The sequence below is a fragment of the Procambarus clarkii genome, chromosome 51, assembly GCF_040958095.1.
Source record: "Procambarus clarkii isolate CNS0578487 chromosome 51, FALCON_Pclarkii_2.0, whole genome shotgun sequence".
NCBI classification, from domain to species: Eukaryota; Metazoa; Arthropoda; class Malacostraca; order Decapoda; family Cambaridae; genus Procambarus; species Procambarus clarkii.
In genome coordinates, this window is record NC_091200.1 from 7,256,033 (window position 1) to 7,282,492 (window position 26,460).

At 40.8% G+C, this 26,460-nt stretch overlaps 2 protein-coding genes across 3 annotated transcripts; both read left to right on the forward strand.

The window, feature by feature from the left end:
* The first annotated feature begins 1,270 nt into the window (after positions 1 to 1,270).
* LOC123774624 (uncharacterized) lies at positions 1,271 to 21,712 on the forward strand. Of its 2 annotated transcripts, none has more exons than XM_045769118.2 (11): positions 1,271 to 1,976; positions 6,304 to 6,437; positions 8,549 to 8,609; positions 9,137 to 9,222; positions 9,990 to 10,181; positions 16,978 to 17,175; positions 18,170 to 18,300; positions 18,718 to 18,775; positions 19,067 to 19,158; positions 19,866 to 20,063; positions 20,345 to 21,712. In XM_045769118.2, exons 1-6 carry the CDS (start codon positions 1,904 to 1,906, stop codon positions 17,008 to 17,010), a joined length of 579 nt encoding a protein of 192 aa, XP_045625074.2. In that variant the 5' UTR covers positions 1,271 to 1,903; the 3' UTR covers positions 17,011 to 17,175; positions 18,170 to 18,300; positions 18,718 to 18,775; positions 19,067 to 19,158; positions 19,866 to 20,063; positions 20,345 to 21,712. The 2 variants fall into 2 exon arrangements, with proteins under 2 accessions (XP_045625074.2, XP_069160012.1); XM_069303911.1 differs by having other exon boundaries at positions 1,279 to 1,976; positions 10,605 to 17,175.
* LOC138349666 (putative uncharacterized protein DDB_G0290521) lies at positions 19,003 to 26,131 on the forward strand. The gene is made up of 4 exons (XM_069304136.1): positions 19,003 to 19,158; positions 19,240 to 19,242; positions 19,866 to 20,047; positions 25,531 to 26,131. The coding sequence occupies exons 1-4, from the start codon at positions 19,003 to 19,005 to the stop codon at positions 26,129 to 26,131; spliced, it is 942 nt and encodes a 313-aa protein (XP_069160237.1).
* The last annotated feature ends 329 nt before the right edge of the window (positions 26,132 to 26,460 follow it).

The window sequence follows — 26,460 nt, forward strand, 5'->3', positions numbered from 1 at the left end:
TGGATGTTCTGTCTGCAAACATTGACATGTGTCTCATAGACAGTGGGAGATGTGGCACCACTGCTCAGAGGCAGTGTAAGATGTGGCACCACCGCTCATAGGCAGTGGGAAATGTGGCACCACTGCTCAGAGGCAGTGTAAGATGTGGCACCACTGCTCAGAGGCAGTGTAAGATGTGGCACCACTGCTCAGAGACAGTGTTATTTATTTATTTATTTTATTTATTTAGTTATTTATTTATTGATAAACAAGAAGGAACAATAGGTTTACGAGTACATAGCATTGATGTTTTAAAATTCTTGTAAAGCCACTAACACGCTTAGCGTCTCGGACAGGTCCTTAATCAAACGGATAATTTTTAGATGGTAATGTATAGCAAAATTGATTTTTTTTAACAGGTACATTGTAAGAAAATTTTAAGGAACTTAGTAGGAACATTATAGTAAAATTTGGAGATTATCAACAGGTACATTGTAGCATAATTTGAGGATTATTACTAGGTATATTGTAGTAAACAACCCTATAAACAACACTATAACAACCCTGATTTAAGATGATAGCAGTGATTAAAATGATGAAGTTGTATGACTTAGGCACATATATTAGGGGAGTTGGGAGCACATGATACAGCACGAATTTGAAGCACTAGGTAGGAAACTATGAGGGTGAAATTAGGTACTTTTTTGGTTTTACTTTTGAATAAGGCATTGGTTGGACAGCTTTTTAATTCATTAGTGAGTGAGTTACATATACTATAGGTCTCTTTATTTGCTTAGTGTTTACACATATTTAGTTTGACTCTCGGGATTTAAGAGATATTTATTTTCGGTGTGGTGATTATGGGTTCTATTACATCTGTCAAGAAAGAGTTTCAGATCAAGATTTGCATTTTTAACAAGGTTTTGTACATGTAAATGGCACAAGAGACTGTGTGGAGTGAGTTTATGTTTAGCATGTTTAGGGATTTAAACATGGGGGCTGAGTGTTGTCTGAAAACAGTTTGTTATTATCCTGATAGCAGAATTTTGCTGGGTGATGATGGGCTTGAGGTAGTTTGGTAGTGTAAGATGTGGCACCACAGCTCAGAGACAGTGGGAGATGTGGCACCACAGCTCAGAGACAGTGGGAGATGTGGCACCACCGCTCAGAGACAGTGGGAGATGTGGCACCACCGTTCAGAAGGGAAGGAAACTATTAGGGGGAAATTGCCAAGCTATTACGAATATATAGTGCTGGGAAGGGATCAGAATATATATATATTGGGTGGGACGGGGGGGGGGAGGAATAGTGCCCAACCACTTCGACTGTCGGGGATTAAACGCCGGCCTGCAGGAAGCGAGACCATCAGTCTACCGTCCAGCCCAAGTGGTACTACCGTTCAGAGACAGTGTGAGATGTGGCACCACCGCTCAGAGAGTGTGAGATGTGACACTGCCGCTCAGAGATGTGGCACTAGAGATGATGAAGGAGGGATGCCAGCTGTGCAGGAGCCCTCAATGACGCGGTAAGGTTCAAGTAACATAACAGAGCGCGAACAGCTGCATGACCACACAGATGAAGGGCAACACCGCTACTCAAATGTGTGGCTGCCGAAGTTGTCGCACATAAACCAGTGTACTTTGTTCGTCTGGCAGCGTGCCGAGACTCTGCTAATGACACTAAGTGGTCAATGGTCGTTGGACGGCCTCACTACCCAGTGTGGCTCGCAGCTGGGGTCGTGGTCTCCTGCCTGACTTGACCTTCACCGATATTTAGAGATATATATTACATGTTCACGAGCGTAATCAATGACCAGGACCGTCAAGAACTGTACAGTGTCACTTCAGAAGGCAGAACCATCTCTTCACCCAACTGAAATGTCTAAATTTTACCACTAAACTCTGTTCCTTAATTTAACTTGTGAATGGAACACTTGAAAATCAGACCTCATCGAATCCACGTTATGAGTCGGCCGTCTCCTTACACTCATCAGTCAAGTAAGTCCTCTGTCATTAACTAACACCAATGACATACTTGTCAGGAATAAATTACTCTCAGATTTGATGAAAACCGAGAATGTAAATGTCAATATTCGTGTTCACTTGAGACAGTTAAGCAAGTCCCAGCTGCGTCCTGGTACAAGTGACAGGATGAACAACGCCAGCGGGTATTTTTTCTATTGGGTGTTGCACATGCTGCTGTTGAAGGACATTTGCTCTCATGGTGAGTGATGCTGCCCAGTAAACTCGCCCTTTGGGGCCAAATATAACCCCAAAAATTCAAAGATTTATTGATAGGCCCAGTAGACCCTAAGTGTTGCCACTGAAACTACCGAAAATATTCTTCTTAGTGTCTTACGACGATAATGAGGAAGCCGCTAAGGAACTTACTGTCTGGCTTATAAGTACGTTGTAGTGACTATAGTCACTTGGAAAGTGTAACTGAGGGCTAGTAATAAGATGTAGGATCTATGTTGGGATAAATGCAGATGTATTTCGGATGACTTTTCGAAAATATAATTTTGATTTGAAGGTCCACAAAAATATTTTTATATTAGGAAATAATATTGATAATAATCGGTATTTTTTGAATTCCTTCAAAATATAAAGGAATAAAAAATCCAAGGGCATAATATAACTAAATACAAATGATTTCTTGAAATTAAAGTTAATAAAACTAGGGGACACTAGTATAAATAAAAGTAAATAATATCAATATACTTCAACATGCGGGAAGCCAAAGGTGAGTGTGTCGTACCTGGCGCCTGAAGCTTGGGGGCTCTTCGGGTCCCACCAGTAACTTTTGTTTTCTTTATTAAATAATATACAATATAAAGATCATATTTACATCTATTTACAAGGGAAAATATTACATTATATTTAATTCATATAATTCTCAGTAAACCAATGTTTCATATCATCACCGAGCATGAGCCGTAAACCTCAAATGTTATACTTGATCCTGCCTCGCAAGAACTTCAATATGTTATCTACTGGGTAACCCTCCTGCCTGCCTATCCACACACACAAAAAGTAATCAGAAAGTAGCATAATTATTGTATTCTTAATTTTCTTGTATTTTATGTCAACATGAAACATTAAACCTCATGAAATCAACTTTGGTTGATGGGGTTCTGGGAGTTCTTCTATTCCCCAAGCCCGGCCCGAGGCCAGGCTTGACTTATGAGAGTTTGGTCCACTAGGCTGTTGCTTGGAGCGGCCCGCAGGCCCACATACCCACCACAGCCCGGTTGGTCCGGCACTCCTTGGAGGAAACAATCTAGTTTCCTCTTGAAGATGTCCACTCTTGTTCCGGTAATATTTCTAATGCTCGCTGGGAGGATGTTGAACAACCGTGGACCTCTGATGTTTATACAGTGTTCTCTGATTGTGCCTATGGCACCCCTGCTCTTCACTGGTTCTATTCTGCATTTTCTTCCATATCGTTCACTCCAGTACGTTGTTATTTTACTGTGTAGATTTGGTTCTTGACCCTCCAGTATCTTCCACGTGTATATTATTTGATATCTCTCTCGTCTCCTTTCTAGTGAGTACATTTGGGGGGCTTTGAGACGGTCCCAATAATTTAGGTGTTTTATCTCGTCTATGCGTGCCGTATATGTTCTCTGTATTCCCTCTATTTCGGTAATCTCTCCTCTAATGCTTGGTCCACATAAAGCTTTAAGAGTGTCTATCATCCAGTTTACAAAAACAACTTTCTGTTTACAGAAATACAATATATGCATATTATTCTCAATTTCAGTCCAGTGATCACACCTATTGTTGTCCTTAATTCCCAACATCAACTGTGGAAAATTCCACTCATCATGTTAATATCCATATTATCTAAGGAATGTATTATTCCATATCATATCTATATATCAGAATCATGTCGGATTCATTATCTATTGATCACATCTACTGTATCTACATCAGCATCCTGCATGACCATTGGTTAAATACACCATTGGGTTAATGCCTATATAATATTGTAGATGTGATCACAAGAATCTAGAAGCTTCCATATAATAAAAAAAAATTGCTGGAACCAAATTAATAGCTTCCAATGATGTATTTTCAAAATCCTTAATGGAGAACAAAATATACTATCCTGTTAATAATATACTGTTAATAATCTTTAAAATCTACTAAGTAATCATCTTGTGATATAACTATCACAATAATCAGTCTAAATAATGAAAATAATAAATCTATAATCATTGATGGCATCTTTACTGACGCCGCCGGTGGGACAGAATCGTCCTGTACATGATCATTCTTTGTTTACATCCGGAGAGTGCACATATGTGAAGTGGTGGAGACATTTTCAGCAAGATAATTACTCACAAACGTATCATAACCTTCAGTGATAGCTCTCTAAATACTGGGAGTGTCTGAACTGTAAAAGGGGAAGAATTCCTGGTACATATATCCAAATTCAAGAGTGTGGAGGTCCACCGGCTAGTGGCCCCACCACCACCTCATACTACCTAGTGAGTTAGTTTAGTTCATTTATTATGCACCCCATACCCATCTTGTGGGCGGTAGTGGAAAGAGTTACAGAGGCACATAATGGGCTCAGGGACTGAGCCCCACAATTCATTTAGCTACGCAAGTTACAATCTTGATGAGCTAGTTACAAAATTCAGTATAAGTCGTCACATCATAAATGGGTTCGAGATCGACCACAAGTAAAGTTTCTAAATTAATTAAATGTTTGTCCTGCACACCGCCCCCATCCAGTGGGCAGCGCTGGATAGGTTACAATCACTTAGTTACTACCTACAGTTTCCAAACGGGATATTTGGCTAAAATTTCTGGTAGCAGATCATTTTAAATGAAATATTTACACATTGCTGGAACATGGGTTATAGAATTGTCTCTGAATTCACGTATCTTTTCGCACTCCATCACATAGTGACGGAGGCTGTACTCCATATCTGAGCAAGCAACTAGAACTATTTACAGCAACGCTGTAACATCAAATTAATAACATCAAGCTGCCATTTCATCATTAAAGTACAGAGTCTGGTCTCAACAAGAGGGACATAATCTGCTACTGTCAGATAGGCTCCGGTTCTCAATTCAGGATAAGTTATTAATTGTTTTAGAGCATAGATTGGCCAATTAGCATGCTTTCTAATATTAATACATCCATATATAAATTAAGAGTCGTTAGGCAGTGAGGCAACACCTCATCATCAGTAAGTTCTGACTTACTCATGCTGTAACTGAGCTTATATTGCTGAATATTTATATCTTGTGTAAATAATTCTTTACTATAACTTATCATATATTTAATTTCCTTATCCGTTATCTTAAAAATTTTTTAACAGCTCAGTAATGGGTGTAAATCTTGGGGTGGGGTGGGGGGGGGGATGAGGCGTCCATGATCCTTCACATAATCCCTAAAGGCACACACAGATCACACTAACGTGATGCAACAAATGATCAAATCCACAAGGGCCATGACGAGGAAGGTGCAGGACGCAGGTTCGAATCCTCGTCACGGCCCTTGTGGATTTGTCCCTGAAGGCATTTAGTACAGAATAAGAAGAAAGCTTAAACCTCTTACAGAGAAATAAAATTTCAGCTTCTCCATAATTAGGTGGTATTTCATTAAGCCAGGAATCTTTTTCAAGGACACACATTTCACTTGGCAGTTATTTACATACACTTTAAAGTTCACAAGTTTGAGAGCCTTTCGTGGATGTTGTCGTGAACATACGGTACTGCTAATTGTTCACAAGACTAGTAAGAAACTGTTGATAATTAATGTAGACAATTTTCTTGTTGCTTTTTATGGTAATTCCTCCAAACTTCCCCTTTTCAATTCCCTCTTGAGCTTCTTAAGTTCTAGTTCCAGGTTTCTCTTTTAGTCTATACAATGACCTTATGCTCCGTTGAATCAGTTTATCAGCACACACAATCGAAGTAGTGCGTTTCTGTAGACACTCTGGCAGTAATCCAAGTTCATGCAACATGTTATACATTAGAGCTAAATCCAGTAGCAACTGTTATGAAGTTAGCTTTTTTCAACAGATCTTCATAGGTTTTTTCTGAAACTTCCAAATCTTGTTTCAGCTTTCACTGCTTTTTCAAAATGAAAACAAAGTGCTTCATTTGTCTATACTGCTGAAACCTACTTTATCCCCTCAGTATATATAGTAGTCGCGCATCTTGGCCTGTTCCACCGACCTGTGTTCGCTACTCTTGTAACTGTTTGTATGTATTCTTGCTCTTGTGTGGAATTGTTAAGGTTCGTAATTGAGATTAAATATAAGTAAATGGCTTTACTTTGAGACAAAGGTTTGTGTATACCCAGGTAGTGGGAGCGTGTTGCAGCGCCTTCCCCGGGAGATGGAGGGCGGGGGGAAGGTACAGGACTGGCCCCAGCTTGTGGCGGGACCCAGCTGCCCGCCGCGCTCCAGGGCCCTGGTCATCGCCTCTGTCGAGATTGTGAGTCTCAGTATTGACTAATTCCAATTCTTTAATAGTTTTCCAAAGCCAAAATTCATATAGCACTTACGTGTCAACTTACTACATCTGTTCCTCTTAACTATCATGGCGGCTTACTAAAAAATTTACGAGATCAGCCTTTTGTAAATACAGACTAAGCCGTCGTAATCGAGGATGGAAATAAATTTCTATCTATAAAATAGGATGTATGAATGTCGAAGGCCAGACACTTAGGGCTATAGCCTCGCCAAACTTTGCAGGGTGACTGATGGGTGTTGGGGGATTGCCATAAGGGGGTTGGGGTCAGATGTGTAATTACGTAAGTGTAGTTACATTATGAGAGCTACGCTCGTGGTGTCCCGTCTTCCCAGTACTCTTTGGCGTATAACGCTTTGAAACTACTGACGGTTTTGGCCTCCATCACCTTCTCAGTTAGCTTGTTTCAACCGTCTACCACTCTTGTTTGTAAAAGAAAACATTCTAATGTTTTTCGGCACCTCTGTTTTCTTAGCTTGAATCTGTGTTCTCTTGTTCGTGAAGTTTCTGGTTTCAGGAATTCCTCTTTCTCAATTTGGTCGATTTATGTTAGTATTTTGTAAGTGGTGATCATATCTCCTCTTTTTCTTGTATCTTCTAGTTTTGACATGTTTAACGCCTCTAGTCTTTACTCGTAACTCTTTGTTTTTCAGTTCCGGAAGCCATTTTGTTGCATGCCGTTGCACCTTTTCCAGTTTATGTGCTTCTTGAGATTTGGGCACCATACAACTGCTGCATATTCCAGTTTTGGTCTCACAAAAGTCATGAACAGTTTCTTCAGTATTTCACCATCCATATAATTAAGAGAAAGTCTGAAGTTGGGAAGCGACGCATACGCTCCTCTCACAATATTCTTTGTGTGTTCCTCTGGCGACAGCTTACTATCCAACCTCCCAACCCCAGATCTCGTTCTTTATTAGAGGTCTGTAATTCCTTTCCACATAATTCGTACGTTGTGTGTGGTCTATTTTCTCCGATTCTAGTTTCCATAACATGACATTTATTCACATTGAATTCCATTTGCCACTTGACGTTCCAAGCACTTATTTTATCTAGAGTGATTTGAAGGTCATTACAATAATGTGTGTGTGTGTATGCGTAGTGTAGATGGTAACAGTCATGAAAGTCGCGTGTAGTGTAGATGTAGCCTACGTTTTTCACTCAAGCAGCGCTGGGTACCCAGCTAAAAGTCCATAAAGGGACAAATCAATGCTATGTGAATCCTGGTAGAAGAGAACATTGCTAGTCGCATCATCTCCAACACAGACTCGATGTAGTATTTATCATTCAGTTTAAAATAAAATTTTGATGATATCAAAGTTGCAGGTTTTGCAGATGCTGCCTAGCAAGATCTGCATCGTATTGTTATGCTTATCAAGCATTTAGTTAAAACTAAGCCATACTGGGTTGACTTGATCCTCTGATGGCAACACAGCAGCGCACCATTGGCTCTAAGGACGGAACATGATTGATTGGAATGGTTTCATTTACATGATTGGAATAAGATAATTTTGAGTGCGTGGGGAGCCACAATGTGTGAAATGTATCGCCAGTATTTCTTCCATTCACATTCACAATAATTTTTACAAATCCTTGATATCAAAACAGCCGTGTCAGCCAAGTGGGTCCGCCCCCTGTTAGGCCTGCGGGCTCTAACACGGTCTGTGCCTCAGGCTTCACTAATATCTATTCAGAAATAGCTTATTGTTGAATTATTGAATGCTACATGAATTATTGTTGTTCCTATCATTATCATCAATATTATTGGTGATACTAACTATAACAACAACAAGAGCAACAACTGCTGCAAAATAGAAAACCAACAATGCCTGAAACGCTTTGCGTATTAGTGGCTTTCGGTATCTAAAGCTACTAATACGCATTAGTGGCTTTAGGTATCTTAGGTACCTCTATCTATAAATCCAACATTATGTTTGTAACTCTTCATCAATTTTTGTACTTTTACCTGTATAAAAATTTGAATTTTGAATTTTTGAATTTTGAATTTGAAAAAACTAAACTGTTTTAATAATAGAAAACCAAAGCTTCTAATGTATTACTTTTTATCCTGCCAGGTTGTTCTCGTTCTCTTCCTAGTGTTCTTGGGATACAGAACCATCTTCTCCAAACACAATGGTAAGCACCAGGTAGTGTGTTAGGTAAACATTGACAACTGAAGAACACTCGTGTAAACAATGTCCAGCAGTGTCTGATGGGTGTATCACGACTACATCTCACAGTTCAAGGAGTGCCGGACCAACCAGGCTGTGGTGGGTATGTGGGCCTGCGGGCCGCTCCAAGCAACAGCCTAGTGGACCAAACTCTCACAAGTCAAACTTGGCCTCGGGCCGGGCTTGGGAAGTAGAAGAACTCCCAGAACCCCATCAACCAGTTCTGTCTATTTAAAAAGCCAAGACACCACTCAGTCTTTATGGTAATATTTGTTGTCTGAAGTTAAAATTCCAATTTTAACTAATATAATTCGTATGTTTAACTTTTATATTCGTAAATATAAGTATAAATATATATATCAACGCGAGTACGGTGTCTCTCCGTATGGCAGCATATAGCCATAGTTGTGGGAGCGTACAGCTAACACATTCATTACACCATTATGAAAAAACCTGTGCAGCGGTGACTGACGGACTTGTTTTGATGCAAAGGTCCGATGCTGGAGGTCGTGGCCATCTCGGTCTCTGCAGTGATCCACCTGGTTGTTGGTATTCTACTGCTGCACGCTGCTCGCCAAGTAGGTCTCTGCTTGCACCTGTTTGTGTCTCTCTTTATTTATGAATACTCGTTGTATATATTTAGTTATATAAGTTAACAAAATTAAATTAGATATATGTTTAACTATGTGGCCACTGTAGATATATATTATTGCTAAATAATATATTGCTGAAGGTATATATCTGAACGGATACCTAAAACGAAGATAAATTGTTTTTATATAGTTTCCAACTCAAAGATGTTCAAGAAGCAAAACTTTATGTGAATAACACGGGTGAAGACATACATGTGTACACATCAGTACGTTAATGTTGGGGTTGCACTCTATGTTTCTCTCTCTTCATCTACTTGGTCTGGTCGATGGAGCGAAGGCTTAGCTTCTTACAAGAGCGGTATTCGATTCCCGATGGTCCAAGCGATTGGGCACTGTCCTTATATCCTAGCTGATTGATTGATGAAGATTGGGCCACCAAAGAGGTGGCACGGGCATGAATAGCCCGTAAATATCGTAGCTGTTTGTCCTCATCTTCCCTGCTCAGAGCTTAGTACTGGCATAGCACTCTCTTCTCTGAATTTTCTCAAAATCTTCCCTCTTTCTCTTTTGGGAGAGAGAAGAAAGAAAGAAAGGGGAAAAAGAACAGTCACAGTGAAGAACCTGAAAAACAAGGCGGAAAAGGCGAACTCTGTAACGTTAAATACATATTAATACAAAGCTACACATATCACAGGTAAAGGCCGATACGAGTCATGACAATTCTCTTGACTAATAATGGCTGGCACCCTCAGCTGGGGGAGAGGCGCGGGGTGGTGGTGGTGTGGGCGTGGGCGTGGGTGAGAGTGGTCCTCCTGGCCACAGATCTCGCTATGGTGCTGGTGCAGACGGTCGCAGGGAGAGACCCCATCATATCTACCTGCATCCTCGCCTTCTGCGTCGTCTCCGTCAGCAACATTATTGTCGTCAGATACTTCGTCCTCAACGTGAGTGCTAGTCGAAAAGTGTTTGGAAGGTTATCTTGAGTCTGAGATAAGGTAGGTAGTCAACTAAGGTAGTCTGTCAAAGTTAACTTTTAAATAAACACGGCATTGTGGATTACATTTTATAAGAGGTGGTTGAAGGGGTGGATTACATCCATATGGTGCTCAAGAGGTGATTTAAAATTTCAGTTGGGTACCAGTTAGGTACTTCGAAGATCCATATTGTGAGCATCTATAGCCTGGTTGGTAGGATAACGGACTTGAGTTCAAATCTTATTGCTTTTTGTGAAACTAAATTTTATTACATCGATAACTATTTGTCAACTAACAAAAATATTATACTTATTGAATGGAGAATCTCACTTATTATTGAATGGGAAGCAATTCTTAAGAACAAACTCAGAGACAAGTATTTTGTGTCCCCAGCACCTGGAGCCTGTCGATGGCAGGAGACCGGGAAGCACACACCTGCAGGGAAGACCGGGAACCACACACCTCTAGTGAAGACCGGGAACCACACACCTGTAGTGAAGACCGGGAACCACACACCTGTAGTGAAGACCGGGAACCACACACACCTGTAGTGAAGGCCGGGAACCACACACACCTCTAGTGAAGACCGGGAACCACACACACCTCTAGTGAAGACCGGGAACCACACACCTGTAGTGAAGACCGGGAACCACACACCTGTAGTGACGACCGGGAACCACACACCTGTAGTGAAGACCGGGAAGCACACCTGCAGGGAAGACCGGGAAGCACACACCTCTAGTGAAGACCGGAAACCACACACCTCTAGTGAAGACCGGAAACCACACACACCTGTAGTGAAGACCGGAAACAGCACACACCTGTAGTGAAGACCAGGAAGCACACACCTGTAGTGAAGACCGGGAACCACACACCTGTAGTGACGATCGGGAACCACACACCTGTAGTGAAGACCGGGAACCACACACCTGTAGTGAAGACCGGAAACCACACACACCTGTAGTGAAGACCGGGAAGCACACCTGCAGGGAAGACCGGGAAGCACACACCTGTAGTGAAGACCGGGAACCACACACCTGTAGTGAAGACCGGGAAGCACACACCTGTAGTGACGATCGGGAACCACACACCTGTAGTGAAGATCGGGAACCACACACCTGTAGTAAAGACCGGGAAGCACATACACCTGTAGTGAAGACCGGGAACCACACACCTGTAGTGAAGACCGGGAAGCACACACCTGTAGTGACGATCGGGAACCACACACCTGTAGTAAAGACCGGGAAGCACATACACCTGTAGTGACGACCGGGAAGCACACACACCTGTAGTGAAGACCGGGAACCACACACCTGTAGTGAAGACCGGGAACCACACACCTGTAGTGAAGACCGGGAACCACACACACCTGCAGGGAAGACCGGGAACCACACACCTGTAGTGAAGACCGGGAACCACACACACCTGCAGGGAAGACCGGGAACCACACACACCTGTAGTGACGACCGGGAAGCACACACCTGTAGTGAAGACTGCACATCTTTGCACAGTCAGCTGTGTGGAGCATGGACTGTGTATGTCTGATTATTTACGCTGGATGAACTGTATGTTAAGTTGTCACTTGACTACATATGATGCGCATGACTGGCATCATATGTAGTTAAGTGACTATGACTATGACTATGACACCGCATGACTATGTGGTGTGAGAAATAAGCCTAACCTGACTATACAAGGTGTATGTTTAGTCTACTGTATTATTGGATGTATTATTTCTGTTCTCCGATGTATTTTATCAGAATAAAGTTTAATAAAATATGTACTTTACCGTTGTTGTTGTTGTTTTAGATTCAGCTACTCGGAACAAAAGTTGCAAGTAGCACGGGCTATGGTGAGCCCGTAGTGGACGTGTATTTTACCATTTTTATTTTAGCATATTTGCAAAAAAATCCTTCTGGTGGTAGTACATATGTTATTGTCACGTTCAGACGTGAGGGAAACAGCAGCAAACGTAACATTTATGCTAAAAAGTTTCCCAAAGTTAGAACTAACTATTAGGAGCGTTGTATAATAATTTGTTTTATCGGGGACAGGCAGCCTGTGTATATACTTTAGGTTTGATTTGATTGTTGCCGCCGAAGGCGGCTAGTTTATTGTGCACCCCATACTCATCCTGTGAGCGGTAGCGCAAAAGCATTACAGAGGGCACAAAAGGTCTTTATCAGACCTCATCTTAGATTATTACATAAACAATTTCATCTATCCTTCACACCTTATAGTAACAATGTCAGCTAGTTACAGAGAAAGTGCTATTACAAGAGTTACATATTTACAGTAAGTTATCATACATTAATGGTAGGTCTGATCGCTAATACATAATAATTTGACCAATGGGGATATTACAGAGTCATAGGGGAGCTTCTGTTTATTATTAGTCCTCACAATACACTACTTGTTTCTGAATCTCATATGTCGTTCATCTACTGGAAGCGAAATGTGGGTACAGTACAAGGATTTCAGGTAATTTATCCATGGTAATAAGATAGGTTGCCATATCATACTGAGTGAGCTTAGATTTATCTCTAAAAGGCTCAATTTTACTACAATCCAAGATATAGTGTTCGAGTGTGTGTCCCTGTCTTTGTCCACACACTTTACACTTTACTTCATCTAGATCCCTATACAAGCCGAACTGCCAGAGATACTTGTAGCCAAGTCTTATACGAGCTGTGGCAACATCTGTTAGTCTACTGACTTTGTTACTTGCCCCATACACATGTTTTACTTCACACATTTCATTGTGATGAACAATGGACCTGCTAGTTCCAGTTTGCACTGTTCTACTTTCTTCAAATTCATCCAAGAGTTCTCGTCTAATGACACTTTTAAGGGACCTATTTGATAACTCAAGATTCCGTTCAATACTGTCTTTATTTACTGCAGCCTTAGCAAGGGCGTCAACTTTGTCATGTTCCTGCATGCCAATGTGAGAAGGAATCCACAACATTTTTATATTTACCCTCTTGCTAAGTATTCTTATATATCTACGTCTAGCTTCCAAGACAAACACGTTATTACTTGATTGCAAACTGTTTATTGCTCGTAGTGAGGATAGGGAGTCAGAAATAATTAAGCTGTCTACTTCAGTGTTGTCAATAATTTCGAGTGCTACCAGTATCGCTACCAACTCGGCCTGCATTGTGGACGCCCAGTTACTAATTCGGATATTTCTTTGAGTTGTGCTGCCATCGGGCTGATGAGCAATAACAGCACTTCCTGCCCTCCCTGTAGCTGTATTGAGTGATCCGTCAGTGTATATGGTCTGTGCAATGTTGTTTTCAGCTTGTATATTGTGAATGTGTTCTATGGTGCTTAATTTAGCAGCAAGCTGAGCATGAGGGTTGCTTGTGATTAGTTTCTTGGTGGGGTATGCAGGGGTCAGGATGTCAAAAGGTACTATCTGCCAGGGTGGAAGGAAGTGCTGTACTCTTTCATCTGTATATACATCGTGCAGTCCCATCATTTTAACATGAGTGGCTGTTCTTTAAATCCATTTAGACTCGCTAGTTCCATTTCGTATGTGTTCTAACAGTGCAACTGACACAATGTTGTTTTTGTTATCACGCTGAAGCTTTAGTCCCACCATAAGATTAATTTCAAATATCCTATCTCTAATGCTAAGTATATTTAATTCTTTCCGCATGTTGAGAACTTTGGTAGTTATAGGACAGCCAAGTATAATTCTAAATGCTTCATTTTGCATTTTTTCCAGTCTATCAATACTTTTGCCATTTTGCAGGACCAAAGCTGGTGCATGATAGTCTATCAGAGACCTTATATACGCTAAATACATCATTCTTGCTATTCTAATATTAACACCATATTTCGGGCTGTACCCCACTACAGTTCTGAGAGCCTTGAGTCTGTCTCTATATTATTGATGTAACTTATTGACTGCAGTTGAGGTACAAGGGACAGAAACACCAAGGTATTTGAAAGAAGAGACATAGTCTATTGGTATGTTATCTATCTAAAGTTTTCGTGGTCCACTTTTGCGGTTGCCAATTTGTCTGTTAAATACCTTTTTTAAATATGCCTTTCCAAGGCTGATTCGACCAGTTGCTTGTAATGGAACGGAACGGTTCTTGCATTGAAAAAAATTAAGTGAAGCCCCACTTTTCAGGTGAATTTTTACCACCAATGCTATTTTGGCTTACCTGCATCTTCTGAATATTTTTCCAACATATCTTCGGCACTTTTAATTGTTTTAACTATCGACAATTCATCCAGGCCCGCGAAGAAAATTCCCACCTTTTCCATGAGATCCTTACCGCATAGCTAGGATTATGTGAATCCACTACATAAAAATACTGAACAATTTCTTAGCAGTTACAGCCTACCTTTGCTGACACCTTGCCATAGACCGTATTGGTACATTATCGTATGCACTTAAATGATTTTCTACCGGATTTTACATTCAATTGCAAGGTATCTGCCCAATATCTAGACAATGTTAACACAGCAGCACCAGTGTCCAGTTCCAAGGGAACTAACTTCCCATTAATTACAAAATTCACCACTTGCGACTTCACCTAACATAATCTGCTTTCCTCACCTGCAGCTTCTTCAGACGGTTTACCTTCCTCTACTGCCTTGACCACAGTACCACTACCTCTTCTTCCTGCATTCCCTGGTCGTCTCCTCTCCAAAGCCTTACTATTTCTGTTTGTTTCCTAAGTATTCTCTGCACATTTTGCTCAAGTGCCCTTCCTTGTCACAAAAGTTGCATATGTAGTCCTTAAACTTGCAGTTGCTACAACTGTGATTGTACTCACAGTGTTTACATCTTGTCTGGCCCTGTACGACCATAATTTCTTGGGTAGTAGATTTTTACTTCCAAAAGCCCTTTCCAGGTTCAAAATCGTCTCTAGTACTGTCAGTGAAGTCATCGATTGTAGATCCACGTTTTCTGCCACCAGGTTAGGGGTAAATATCTCATTTTCTATTGCCTGAACAACTGGTCTCTCACCCGACCGTCAAACTGTGCTCCAAAGTTGCAGAGGTTAGCCAATGCCATCAATTCCACATATGAATCCTGTAAGGATTCCTGCTGCTTATTCGTCCTCTTCTGGAAATCATTCAAACTTCTGTGATATGAAGGTTTCACTACATAATGACGTTTAAGCAGGGCAATCAGGTCTTCATAGGTCTTCGTGTTAGGTATCGCTGGTACACACAGGTTACCCAGGACACTATATACTTCTGTACCCAGTGAAACTAAGAGTACCGCTTTCTTGTTTGCGTCCTCCTTAATCTCACGGTTACTGGAAGTTTGCTTCCAGCAGGCTCAGCCATAGGTCCAACGAGATCTTGGATGCATTAGATGGCGCCATTGAGATGAGCGCTGGGGCAGCCATGGCCACGATGGGTTGCACAACTCACTGTTGTCTTAAATTTCTCAACCCATCCACACGACGTACTCTGCTGATCCTCACAAGACAAAATTAGAGAAGATTCAGCGGTATGCCACCAGACTCGTCTCGGAACTACGAGGAAAAGCTGAAGGAGCTCAACCTCACATCCCTGGAAAACAGAAGAGTAAGGGAAGACATGATAACCACCTACAAAATTCCCAGGGAAATTGACAGGGTGGACAAGACACCCTGTCAAAACTCTTCAGCACGGGTGGAACCCGAACAAGGGGGCTCAGGTGGAAACTTTGTACCCTAATGAACCAGAGACATCAGAAAGTTTTTTTTCAGTGTCAGAGTAGTTAACAAATGGAATGCATTAGGCAGAGATGTGGTGGAGGCTGACTCCATACACAGTTTCAAATGTAGGTATGATAGAGCCAAGTAGGCTCAGGAATCTGTACACCAGTTCATTGACGGTCGAGAGGCGGAACCAAAGAGACAAAGCTTAACCCCCGCAAGCAAAACTAGATGAGTACACCTCGTCTTGTACCCGGGCTCTCCGTCTTAGGTGTTAATAATCCATAATCCTTGTCGCCACTGTTAAGTGTCGGCCCGTAAGAGAAACAAACTTCCTCCTCGTGCTTTATTATGAACAACAAATAATGACGTCTCAGATATACGTTACATGACTTACTATTTACAATTCTTATAAACAAAAGAGCATCTGTTCAAAACATGTTACACCTAAGTAGTACTTAATCCTACAAAATACCTAATCCTAACAGGAATTATCTGACACACTAGGCTGCACTAGTAGTTGTCGTTAAGACTAAAAACATGGAAATATCTTTTAAAAATTGTTGAGTGAGAGAAATAATTACATAGATTCATATATCATATTTCATTTGGCCGAAAATATTTGGTAATTGGACAATGGCTAACATAATGTTGAGGAGTTTATCTTAGCGTTTAAACATCTTACAATTCGAATGCTCAATATTGGCCTGGTGCCTCCTCCTGGTGGATGCTTACTTTACCTGTAGATGCCTGCCATATGTAATCATATCCCATAACTAAATGACACTCGGCTCGGGTATGCAGAACACATCACGGCTGACGCGACGCACTTGATACGCATCCTGCAAGTGGCGAGACGTAAACAGGTAATGTCATCCCAGCGACAACTGGTAACTACAGCTAGTGTTGTCTACAGCTAAGTGTCGACTCCCTAGACGTGGCCCTGCCAACTCAATATGTCTGTCCTTTATATTTAAAAAATTAATTTAGTTATATAATCTGTAATTTACCGCTATAATCCGTAATGAAGAGGCTGTTCATAAATAGTTAAGATATATTTTCAGTCGTATTGTGACCTTCTGCAACTCTTGCAGCAAGCTGGATGGCAAGGATGGTTTTCCCACTGATGCTGTGTGTCAGTTAATGCAGTGGGTGCTTCATGCAGTAGATAGACCTGGCGAGTGCTCACTCTGTGGCAGGCGTCGCCAGGCTCCTGTAATCATCGTCAGGAACATTGCTTCGTTGAAGTCGAGAGCATTGTAAATTTAACGTTGGCAGTGACAACAGACCAGGTTAGTGTAAGCACAGTCGTCCTATCAGTGGTTTAGCCTTGAAGGGACTGGAACCTGTTCCACATACAGGAAACTCACACACACTCTTTTTAGTAAAGCTTAAGCTTACTGGTTCGTCGACGATATTGATTATTATTTTGAACATGTTAATCTTTACTAAAGCCTTTGATGCATACGTCCTCTCAACGTGTGAATATTTTGTTTGTATTTTTTTCTTGCAAATATTTAAACATTTCTTTCCGTAGCTGCGTCCTTATATATGTTGTTTTTGTGAAGCAGCCATGAGAGCACTAGTGCAGGATGTGCACTGCTGCTATCACTTATCACCGCAGTCACCATGACGTGCTCGTGAAAAATCAAATGCAGCCTATTTAACCTAATTAAACAAATTATTATGCCCAAAACGGTTGGGATGTGTTCTACACATGTCGACACGTGTCTGTCTGTCTGTCTGTTAATTAGAATTCGCCTCCAAAACCTCTCAGCCGGCTAAGCGAAACTGTAGGAGGCCATTTTGATGTCCAGGCGTTAGGGGCGGTATCCACCAGTCATCAATATCGAGATATGTTTGTAAATCACAATACACTTGGGTGTAAATTATGATAACTATATCACAACATACACATTTGTTACCTGTTGTTTGGTCATACAACTCCAATGTGATGTTCCTCTCTTACTAACCTTCTCAAAACCGCCTTAAAGTTGTAGATGGAGGAGGCTGCCACGACTTTTTCTTTCAGTGCAAACATGGTGATTCACGCCGCGAATAGCCACTGTGTATGTAACAAGTGTATTGTTGATAGCAACTAATATCTGTGTATGTGCTGGAGATATATATATATGTGTATATATGCAATTGTTCAGTGATACAATAATGTGTAAGTAGTGTCATATACGGGGTGATTCACACCGGTAGTAACTAATATTTGTGTTGGTGGTGGTGCAGGTGTGGTTGTTCATGATGGTAGTAAATACAGGTACTGTCCTTTTACAGTTGGTGGAGTTGCTTGGGTGCGGCGGCTGCCCGGCACCTGAGGCAGTGACTACCTGAGAGAGATGGCGCCTCACTGCAAGTGTTCCTGCTCAATACGGATAGCTACCTTTGTTGTGACTTCCCTGGAGCTGGTAAGTGCCTCCCCACCCAACTGATTACCTGGCTGGCCTTGCCTCTGACTTGCATAGACCTTATGAGTGGCTTTCGAAGCACCCAATCATCTCACCGGCCTTGATTGCGATTTACAAAGAGATGATGATTGATTGATTGACCTAAGCAATCACCTGACCGACCATGATGTAGCTTACAGTTATGCACGAATCAACCATTCAACTTATTATTTCTATATTGTACACCAAACAGGGGCCATCTTCAACCAATATTATTTCGAACAGAAAGAAATAAATGTATCAGAGTAAGCTGTCTCTCCCTTATGCAATAAAGATATGAAGTTTTCAGATTCCCTACTGCACTGATGTATATATTTGTGTGATATTGTTGATAGTTGGTGGGTGGCGGAGTCTCAAGTGTACTTGTGTGTGTTATAGGTCATTCTCACCGCTGCCTTCTGTCTCCTGGTCGCTCTCAGCAAGTTGTCACGCTTGGGTCAGTAATTATCTTTTGAGTGTGTTAATATTTTCAAGGATATACGTCGTTATATTTGGGATTAATATTCATGAGAATAAGTTCGGAACATAGATTAAAAGGATGACAAAAAAAGATTAACGTTGCAAACTTTGTGGACAAAAATACTTTGTCTAGTCTTTCCTATAATTTCAGTATAATTAAGACTATTTGTTTAATAATACTTCTAATCAACACAAGTTTTTTGCATGAATAACCCTACTCGAAAACAAAACAAAACTCCAAAGAACTATAATTTCTCTAACAATGCAGATTCCACCATCGATCATGTGATATCGACGACATCGGCCTTCGCCCTGATCAATATAGGACTCTCCTGCATTCTTATCTATGGCACCAAGAAAGTGAGTGGAGAGTCCGGTTCGATCTCATTGTATAACCTCAATATTTCCTCATAGATACGTTATTGTAATGTCATTGCGCAGAAGGTAAGTGAGAGTGTGGGCGGCACTACCTCCCGGCGCCCATTACATCAACTAGCTCGTCTCTCTAGCAACATAAGTATAGAGGAAACTACGGTAGGCCCATTGGCTGGCAGGAGGCAACTCCTGTTTATAGCCAACGAAACCCCGCTCATGTATATGTCTAACCATCGCTTGAAACAATCCAGCCAGCGATCCCACGTTATTGTGTCACCCGATAATTTTTAACACAAATCTGCAATTCTTCTCCCAAACCAGTATTTACTCAGGTCTTTTTTGAATTATTCAAGTCTTTTTTTTAATTTAAACTTATCCCATTTGTATTCATTGTTTTCTGTTCTGTTTTGTTTTTATTAAGCACCCTATTAATATCCTCCTTGTTAGACCATTTATTTGCAGACCTCACATCTGTCTGATTACATGTTACAGGTAACTCATCAGTTATATCATGCATTCGGAGACCAATATGGGAAGGAATCCACAGGAGACTAACTCTTAGTCCATCAATAATTATTCCACGTCTGTGTCTAGCTTCTGAAACAAGCACTTAACAGTTACGAAAAATTATAATTTGTTTTATTTTATTTAATTGCGCAGTGATAACATAATCTGGGATTTCAACACTGCAGAAGTTGCTGAACATATTGCGAGGATGGCTGTGGGTGCGTGTGACCCTCCTGGCTACCGTGGTCATGATGGTGATCCTGGCACAGAGAACTGACGGAGTAGACCACGCTCACACCTACCCACCTGTAGTGGCCACTATACTCATACCTACTGCTTTGGCTGTCGCCAACGCATTCGTAGTGCGGTATTACATTGTTGCAGTAAGGACCAGTTATTTTATATGACGAATAAATAATTTAATGACTCAAAGCTGTATGCTGAGTCTGGGGTTACAGTATAATCTTTGTTATCCAAGTGATAATACCTTTCTTTCGCTAATGTGCAGGGGTTTGAGATTAATGTTTATATTTTTGTATACAACATTAAGGTGAAGAATTTGCACAATAACTGAGAGTGAAAGTTGAAGTGTAACCTTTCCTCCCTGGAAATATAAGAGTTAGCCTAATGCTTCCTTAGACAAAGATTTTTCCTTCACTTGCAGCTCGATGCCGAGGAATCCCAGATTCGAGGCCTAGAAATGGATACCCAGAACTACAGTCGCCTGAGGGACGAGAACATTGCTTGACACTTACGCTCAACTAAATTCCACCAATTTGTTCTGGAATTAAATTAAGACATGCAAACTTATAAGTGTTTCCCATATGTTAGACTTAACAATTTTGTAAATATTTGTTCCCTCTTGAAAGTCTTACATTAGACTTATTACAATCACACATAGACCATATTGTACAACTTACTAAGAATTTGTAATATTCCCGTTGTTAGGGCCAATAAACCTTGGTATACATAAGTATATATATATATATAGAAGTGTGTGTATATATATATATATATATATATATATATATATATATATATATATATATATATATATATATATATATATATACATATATATATATATATATATATATATATATATATATATATATATATATATATGTATATATATATATATATATATATATATATATATATATATATATATATATATATATATATATACACACACTTCGTTCAGTATGAACCAAACTGTCTCAATAAACTCTCTTCAAGCTTATGATTAGGTAACGTATGTACTCCACTTCTTTCCCTCACAACCCCTCATATCATACTGTATCGCTCTCACAACTAAAATGCATCTATCATTTCCCGAAAGTGCATATCAAATTGGAAAAAGAGAGTGTCTATGATTACAATCATCATAACCACCTTAAACTTTTTGTAATTGAATTTCACACACAACCATCATTCAGTACTTTCATTTGAAGTCATTCGTTGCACCGTATCGATCTTCATTCATCGTACCGTACCGGTCTTCATTCATTGTATTGTACCAGTCTTCATTCATTAACAGGTCTATTGCTATCTCTCTCTCACTCCCACAGTCTTTCACCTCCTTGAAATATTGTTATCCTTTGCTATATGGTCGTAATGGCTTGGCGCTTTCCGCTGATAGTTCCCTCCCTCCCACAATACTTAGGCTATTCACCTTTTTACTCTCACTAATCTTCGTCTCACATTAATCAGCCACAACTAACATTTCTTGATAATAAACTTTCCCCACTTCTTTAATCTGTTGTTGTTATTTTATTTAAAGTTTGTAAATAGCCTCATGATCCTAATAATTAGTTAGTTTAGTTCATTTATTATGTACCCCATACCCATCTTGTGGGCGGTAGTGGAAAGGGTTACAGAGGCACATAATGGGCTCAGGGAATAATGTAAATTAAATTATTTTGTGTTAACTTCTACTACCAATGTTGGCAACGTGAAAAATGTGGGACATATTTTGTGACAATTTTCTCATCTAATTTTCTAAATATTCTCAATAAATTGTCTGATCATCCTCCTGTTATTTTTATATAATCGTTTTAATTATTATATAAACTTAGTTTTTATTTTCAAGAATTTAAGTAATATATGATCGACTAATGTGTTTAAACACAAGAGTCAGAGGGATATATTTACAGAAGTATATACCCTGCTTATCAGTGTATATTCTATACAGTGAGAGTTTTCCTTAATCCCAGGACTATGTTCGGGACTTACGTATTTTTGTTGGTTGGTAAGTAAGCTGTTGTTGTTGCCTCTTAATTATCCTCCAGAGGTTGATACAGGCGTTAAACCCAGCACCAAACTAAGTAGCTTAATATAAGACATAAACACCGATAATTCTATCCCATTTAGTGGTGAACATTCACAAAATTTACCTATGTCCTGAACTAAAGTAAACTTACTGGTTGGTCCTAACCAATCGTGTTAAAGACATGAATTACTAGTATCGTTATTGTGAATCCTGTTTACATATATCCTTTCCACACATACCTTAATAGTTAAAAGTCTAGATTATGGTCAGTAATTATCAGAGACAACGTGTATCTGCAACAAGATATTCAAAAACCTTCAATTGTGTCCTGATAATAAAAGTACTTTGTGTTAGTTATCCTTCAAATTATAGCCTCATGATTCTATTTTTCCACTCTTTGTTTTTGTTTCTGCCAGTATATGTCTGAGCGGTCAAGTGCAAGCTGGAAGTCTGTTTACGTGCTCTATCTAGGCCTGTCTTATCAAGCCACTACTGTAATGATTTGTATAAATCACCGACGATTAAAGCTTCAGAATCTAGCATTTGAAAATATGAGTACTCATAATACCTGCCCGAAACGCTTTGCGTAATAGTGGCTTTAGGCATTGTATGTACTAGCTCTATCTATAAAGCCAACAAACTTTGTAAATCTCTTTATGTATGTACCTTACCTAAATAAAGATTATTATTATTATTATTATTATAAGGTAGTAGTCTCAAGGCTTGGTCTCTCCGGATGTGGCGGTTTGCGATTAGGTTACCTCACTTCACAACTGTTAATGTGGGAATTTGTATAAGATTATTTTCGCGTAATTTCATGTTAATTATATTTTTGTCTGTAAGGACACACCGAGGGACGGGAAGATAGGTAGCTGAGTAGCCTTCACGCCTTTTTTTTTATTAATACATTTGGAACATCTGCATTTGTGCAGCTGCCCTAGACTATATGAAAGGGAGTACAGTGTGTCAAGAAGCTAGCTACGTGATGCTAAAAAATCCCCATCACACAGGTTGGTTAGTCGAACAGAGACATGTGATACGTAGTCTGCACTGGCAGACTCTGGGAGCATTATGAGGATATCATGAACAGAAGAGTGAATATGGCAGCAGTGATAATAAAAGTCCCCATCCCGCAGGATGGTTAGTCATACAGGGCCATATGTTTAGTAGCCTGCACTGGCAAATTTTGGGTATACTGTGAGGATATCTTCAAAAACACGAGAGTGAATAAAGTAACTGCAAAGCTCCAGGTACCTCATGCCAACTGGTCTGAAAGGTCTAATAACTGGGCATTCGGTGATGTAGTGTGGGAGATCATGTCGCAGTTCCTGCTCACAGAGTTTGCACCTAGAGTGCTCAGGATTGGGAGATCCGTCACCTGAAGCCACCTGCCACAGGTAACAATAACCCAACCTATTCCTGGCAACCACTGTGTCGCACAGTCTGGCCGACGTTTTGTGCTGCCCATAGATATAGGTTTCAGATTTGAACATCACGCCCTGAGGTATATTACCTGGCCCACCTGGGTGGTTTTGACGTGTGTTTGGCAACTACGTGATGTTTATTATTATTATTATTATTTTTCTACCACAGACGTGGCCACACATTTACAATCCTAACCAGCATATATACACGTGATGGTGTCTGGCAATTCCATAATATATGATTATAGTTTCTCCTTGAAAATTTGTATAAATAAATATGACAAAATGTATAACCAAATAAATAAAAAGTAAAAATTCTATATAAAGTACAAAATAATATGTAAAAAAAGACCTTCTATAAAAACTAATATAAATGATTTGTATTTGTTGTACGCAACCCATCCTCAGACCAAGTTCATTCCATCCAGCTGTTGACCCCAACGACGCATTCATGAATTTTAACATGCTATTAATTCCAAATATTAATTTTCTGAAAAACAAATTATTATTGTTATATATTAGCATACTGTGCATATTTAGGCATTGGTTAGGTTAGGTGTTAAGGTTCTGTTGGCGATTATTTGTATTCGTAGTACATGGGTGAAGCATTTACAACCCGTCCTCACAGTAGGCTGTTTAAAGCAGCGGCCGTCCTCCTCAGACGCATTCATCAATTTTAACATACTGTTTATTAAAAATTGGTTTGTTCTAATATATAAATTAATTGTATTATACGTAAAAAGTCTAGTTTGGCGTAGGTTCGGTGTTTTAGGTTCTGTTGGCGATTATTTGTATTTGAAGTACGTGGGTGAAGCATTTATAGAATTGTGGTTCGAACTGAGGACGCAATCGAAGCACTTGTTCCGGAAGTGTTCGGATGTCATCAGTTGTGAGACGTGTGTAAACAGCTTTCCATTCATAAACCAGCCTGTCCTCCAAACAAAGAACCAAAAATGATTCCGTCCACCCGCCAAACCCCCTGTTTATGAATGAAAAATGGTTTACACACGACTCACAACTGATGACGTTCGAACACTTCCGGAACAAGTGCTTCACTGACGAATTTTTTCTAACCACAACGCTGTAAATGCTTCACCCACGTACTACAAATACAAATAATTGCCAACAGAACCTAAACACCTAACCTAACCTATCCCTATATATCCACAATATGCTAATATATTATAATATTAATTTATATTTGAGAAAATTCCCGTTTTGAATGAACAGCATGGCCAAATTTATGAATGTGTCTGTGGGGGGGGGGGAGGGTTGATTGCTGGATGTAATGGACTTGAGTCAAGGACGGATTGTTGTTTAGAAGACGGGCTGCGATCGCTGGAAGGAATTGACTTGGTCTGAGGACGGGTTGGAGTGAAAGGGGTAGCTCTTGGCTTCACACTGCTCTCATATTGTGGAAGACGCAAATTGGCTAAGAAGCAAACCTGTTCGGTAAGTTATACCCATATTCTCCCAGACGATGTTTAAGTCGAAGTGAGGTGTCGCCCACGTAACGAGCGTTACGACTCGAACATTTAATTTCTTGATAAAGACCCCACTGTAGTTACTATACCGTGATGCTGCTTATGGCTTCTTGTAGCAATGCTATTGTCTGTGTCTGTCAGCAATAAAGCTGATATTTGTATCTGGAAAAGTGTTTGCACCTTTCATCCAAGGCATTGCTTGTGTACGCCGGTAGTTATTACGAACGTTGTGCTCGCAGCTAGAGAACGGTCCTAGGTGTGTCTGTAGACGCAGGTGGGACCAATACCATAGTTGTCGTCCCATAATCAACAACAATAACAACAGGTGGAATCAAACCACTGACGGCAGGTGTGCGAGCACATGTTCTTATGACCTGCCACTACTCTAACACCTGGTGACAGCCCTGCCACTACTCTCACCTGGTGACAGCCCTGCCACTACTCTCACACCTGGTGACAGCCCTGCCACTACTCTCACACTTGGTGACAGCCCTGCCACTACTCTCACACTTGGTGACAGCCCTGCCACTACTCTCACACCTGGTGACAGCCCTGCCACTACTCTCACACCTGGTGACAGCCCTGCCACTACTCTCACACCTGGTGACAGCCCTGCCACTACTCTCACACTTGGTGACAGCCCTGCCACTACTCTCACACTTGGTGACAGCCCTGCCACTACTCTCACACTTGGTGACAGCCCTGCCACTACTCTCACACTTGATGACAGTCCTGCCACTACTCTCACACCTGGTGACAGCCCTGCCACTACTCTCACACCTGATGACAGCCCTGCCACTACTCTCACACTTGATGACAGTCCTGCCACTACTCTCACACCTGGTGACAGCCCTGCCACTACTCTCACACTTGATGACAGTCCTGCCACTACTCTCACACCTGGTGACAGCCCTGCCACTACTCTCACACCTGATGACAGCCCTGCCACTACTCTCACACTTGATGACAGTCCTGCCACTACTCTCACACCTGGTGACAGCCCTGCCACTACTCTCACACCTGATGACAGCCCTGCCACTACTCTCACACTTGATGACAGTCCTGCCACTACTCTCACACCTGGTGACAGCCCTGCCACTACTCTCACACTTGATGACAGTCCTGCCACTACTCTCACACCTGGTGACAGCCCTGCCACTGCTCTCTCACACCTGGTGACAGCCCTGCCACTACTCTCACACTTGATGACAGTCCTGCCACTACTCTCACACCTGGTGACAGCCCTGCCACTAGTCTCTCACACCTGGTGACAGCCCTGCCACTACTCTCACACTTGATGACAGTCCTGCCACTACTCTCACACCTGTTGACTGCTCAGCCCGTTTGAAGTGAGAAATAACACGCAACTTTATACTTCAATCATCTTGCCACAACTAAACATCAGTTATGTAACTCTAACAATATCCGAAATTTATTGTATTTTATATTTAAAATAAACACAAACATTCTCCAAGAACGTCTTTGTCTTGCACAGTTACTGGTGCTAACACTGCCATGAGACACATTATGATCACCTGAGAATCAGAATGTAAGGAGGAGATTCTTCATCTCAAACAAACATCGTGTACGTGAAAAATTG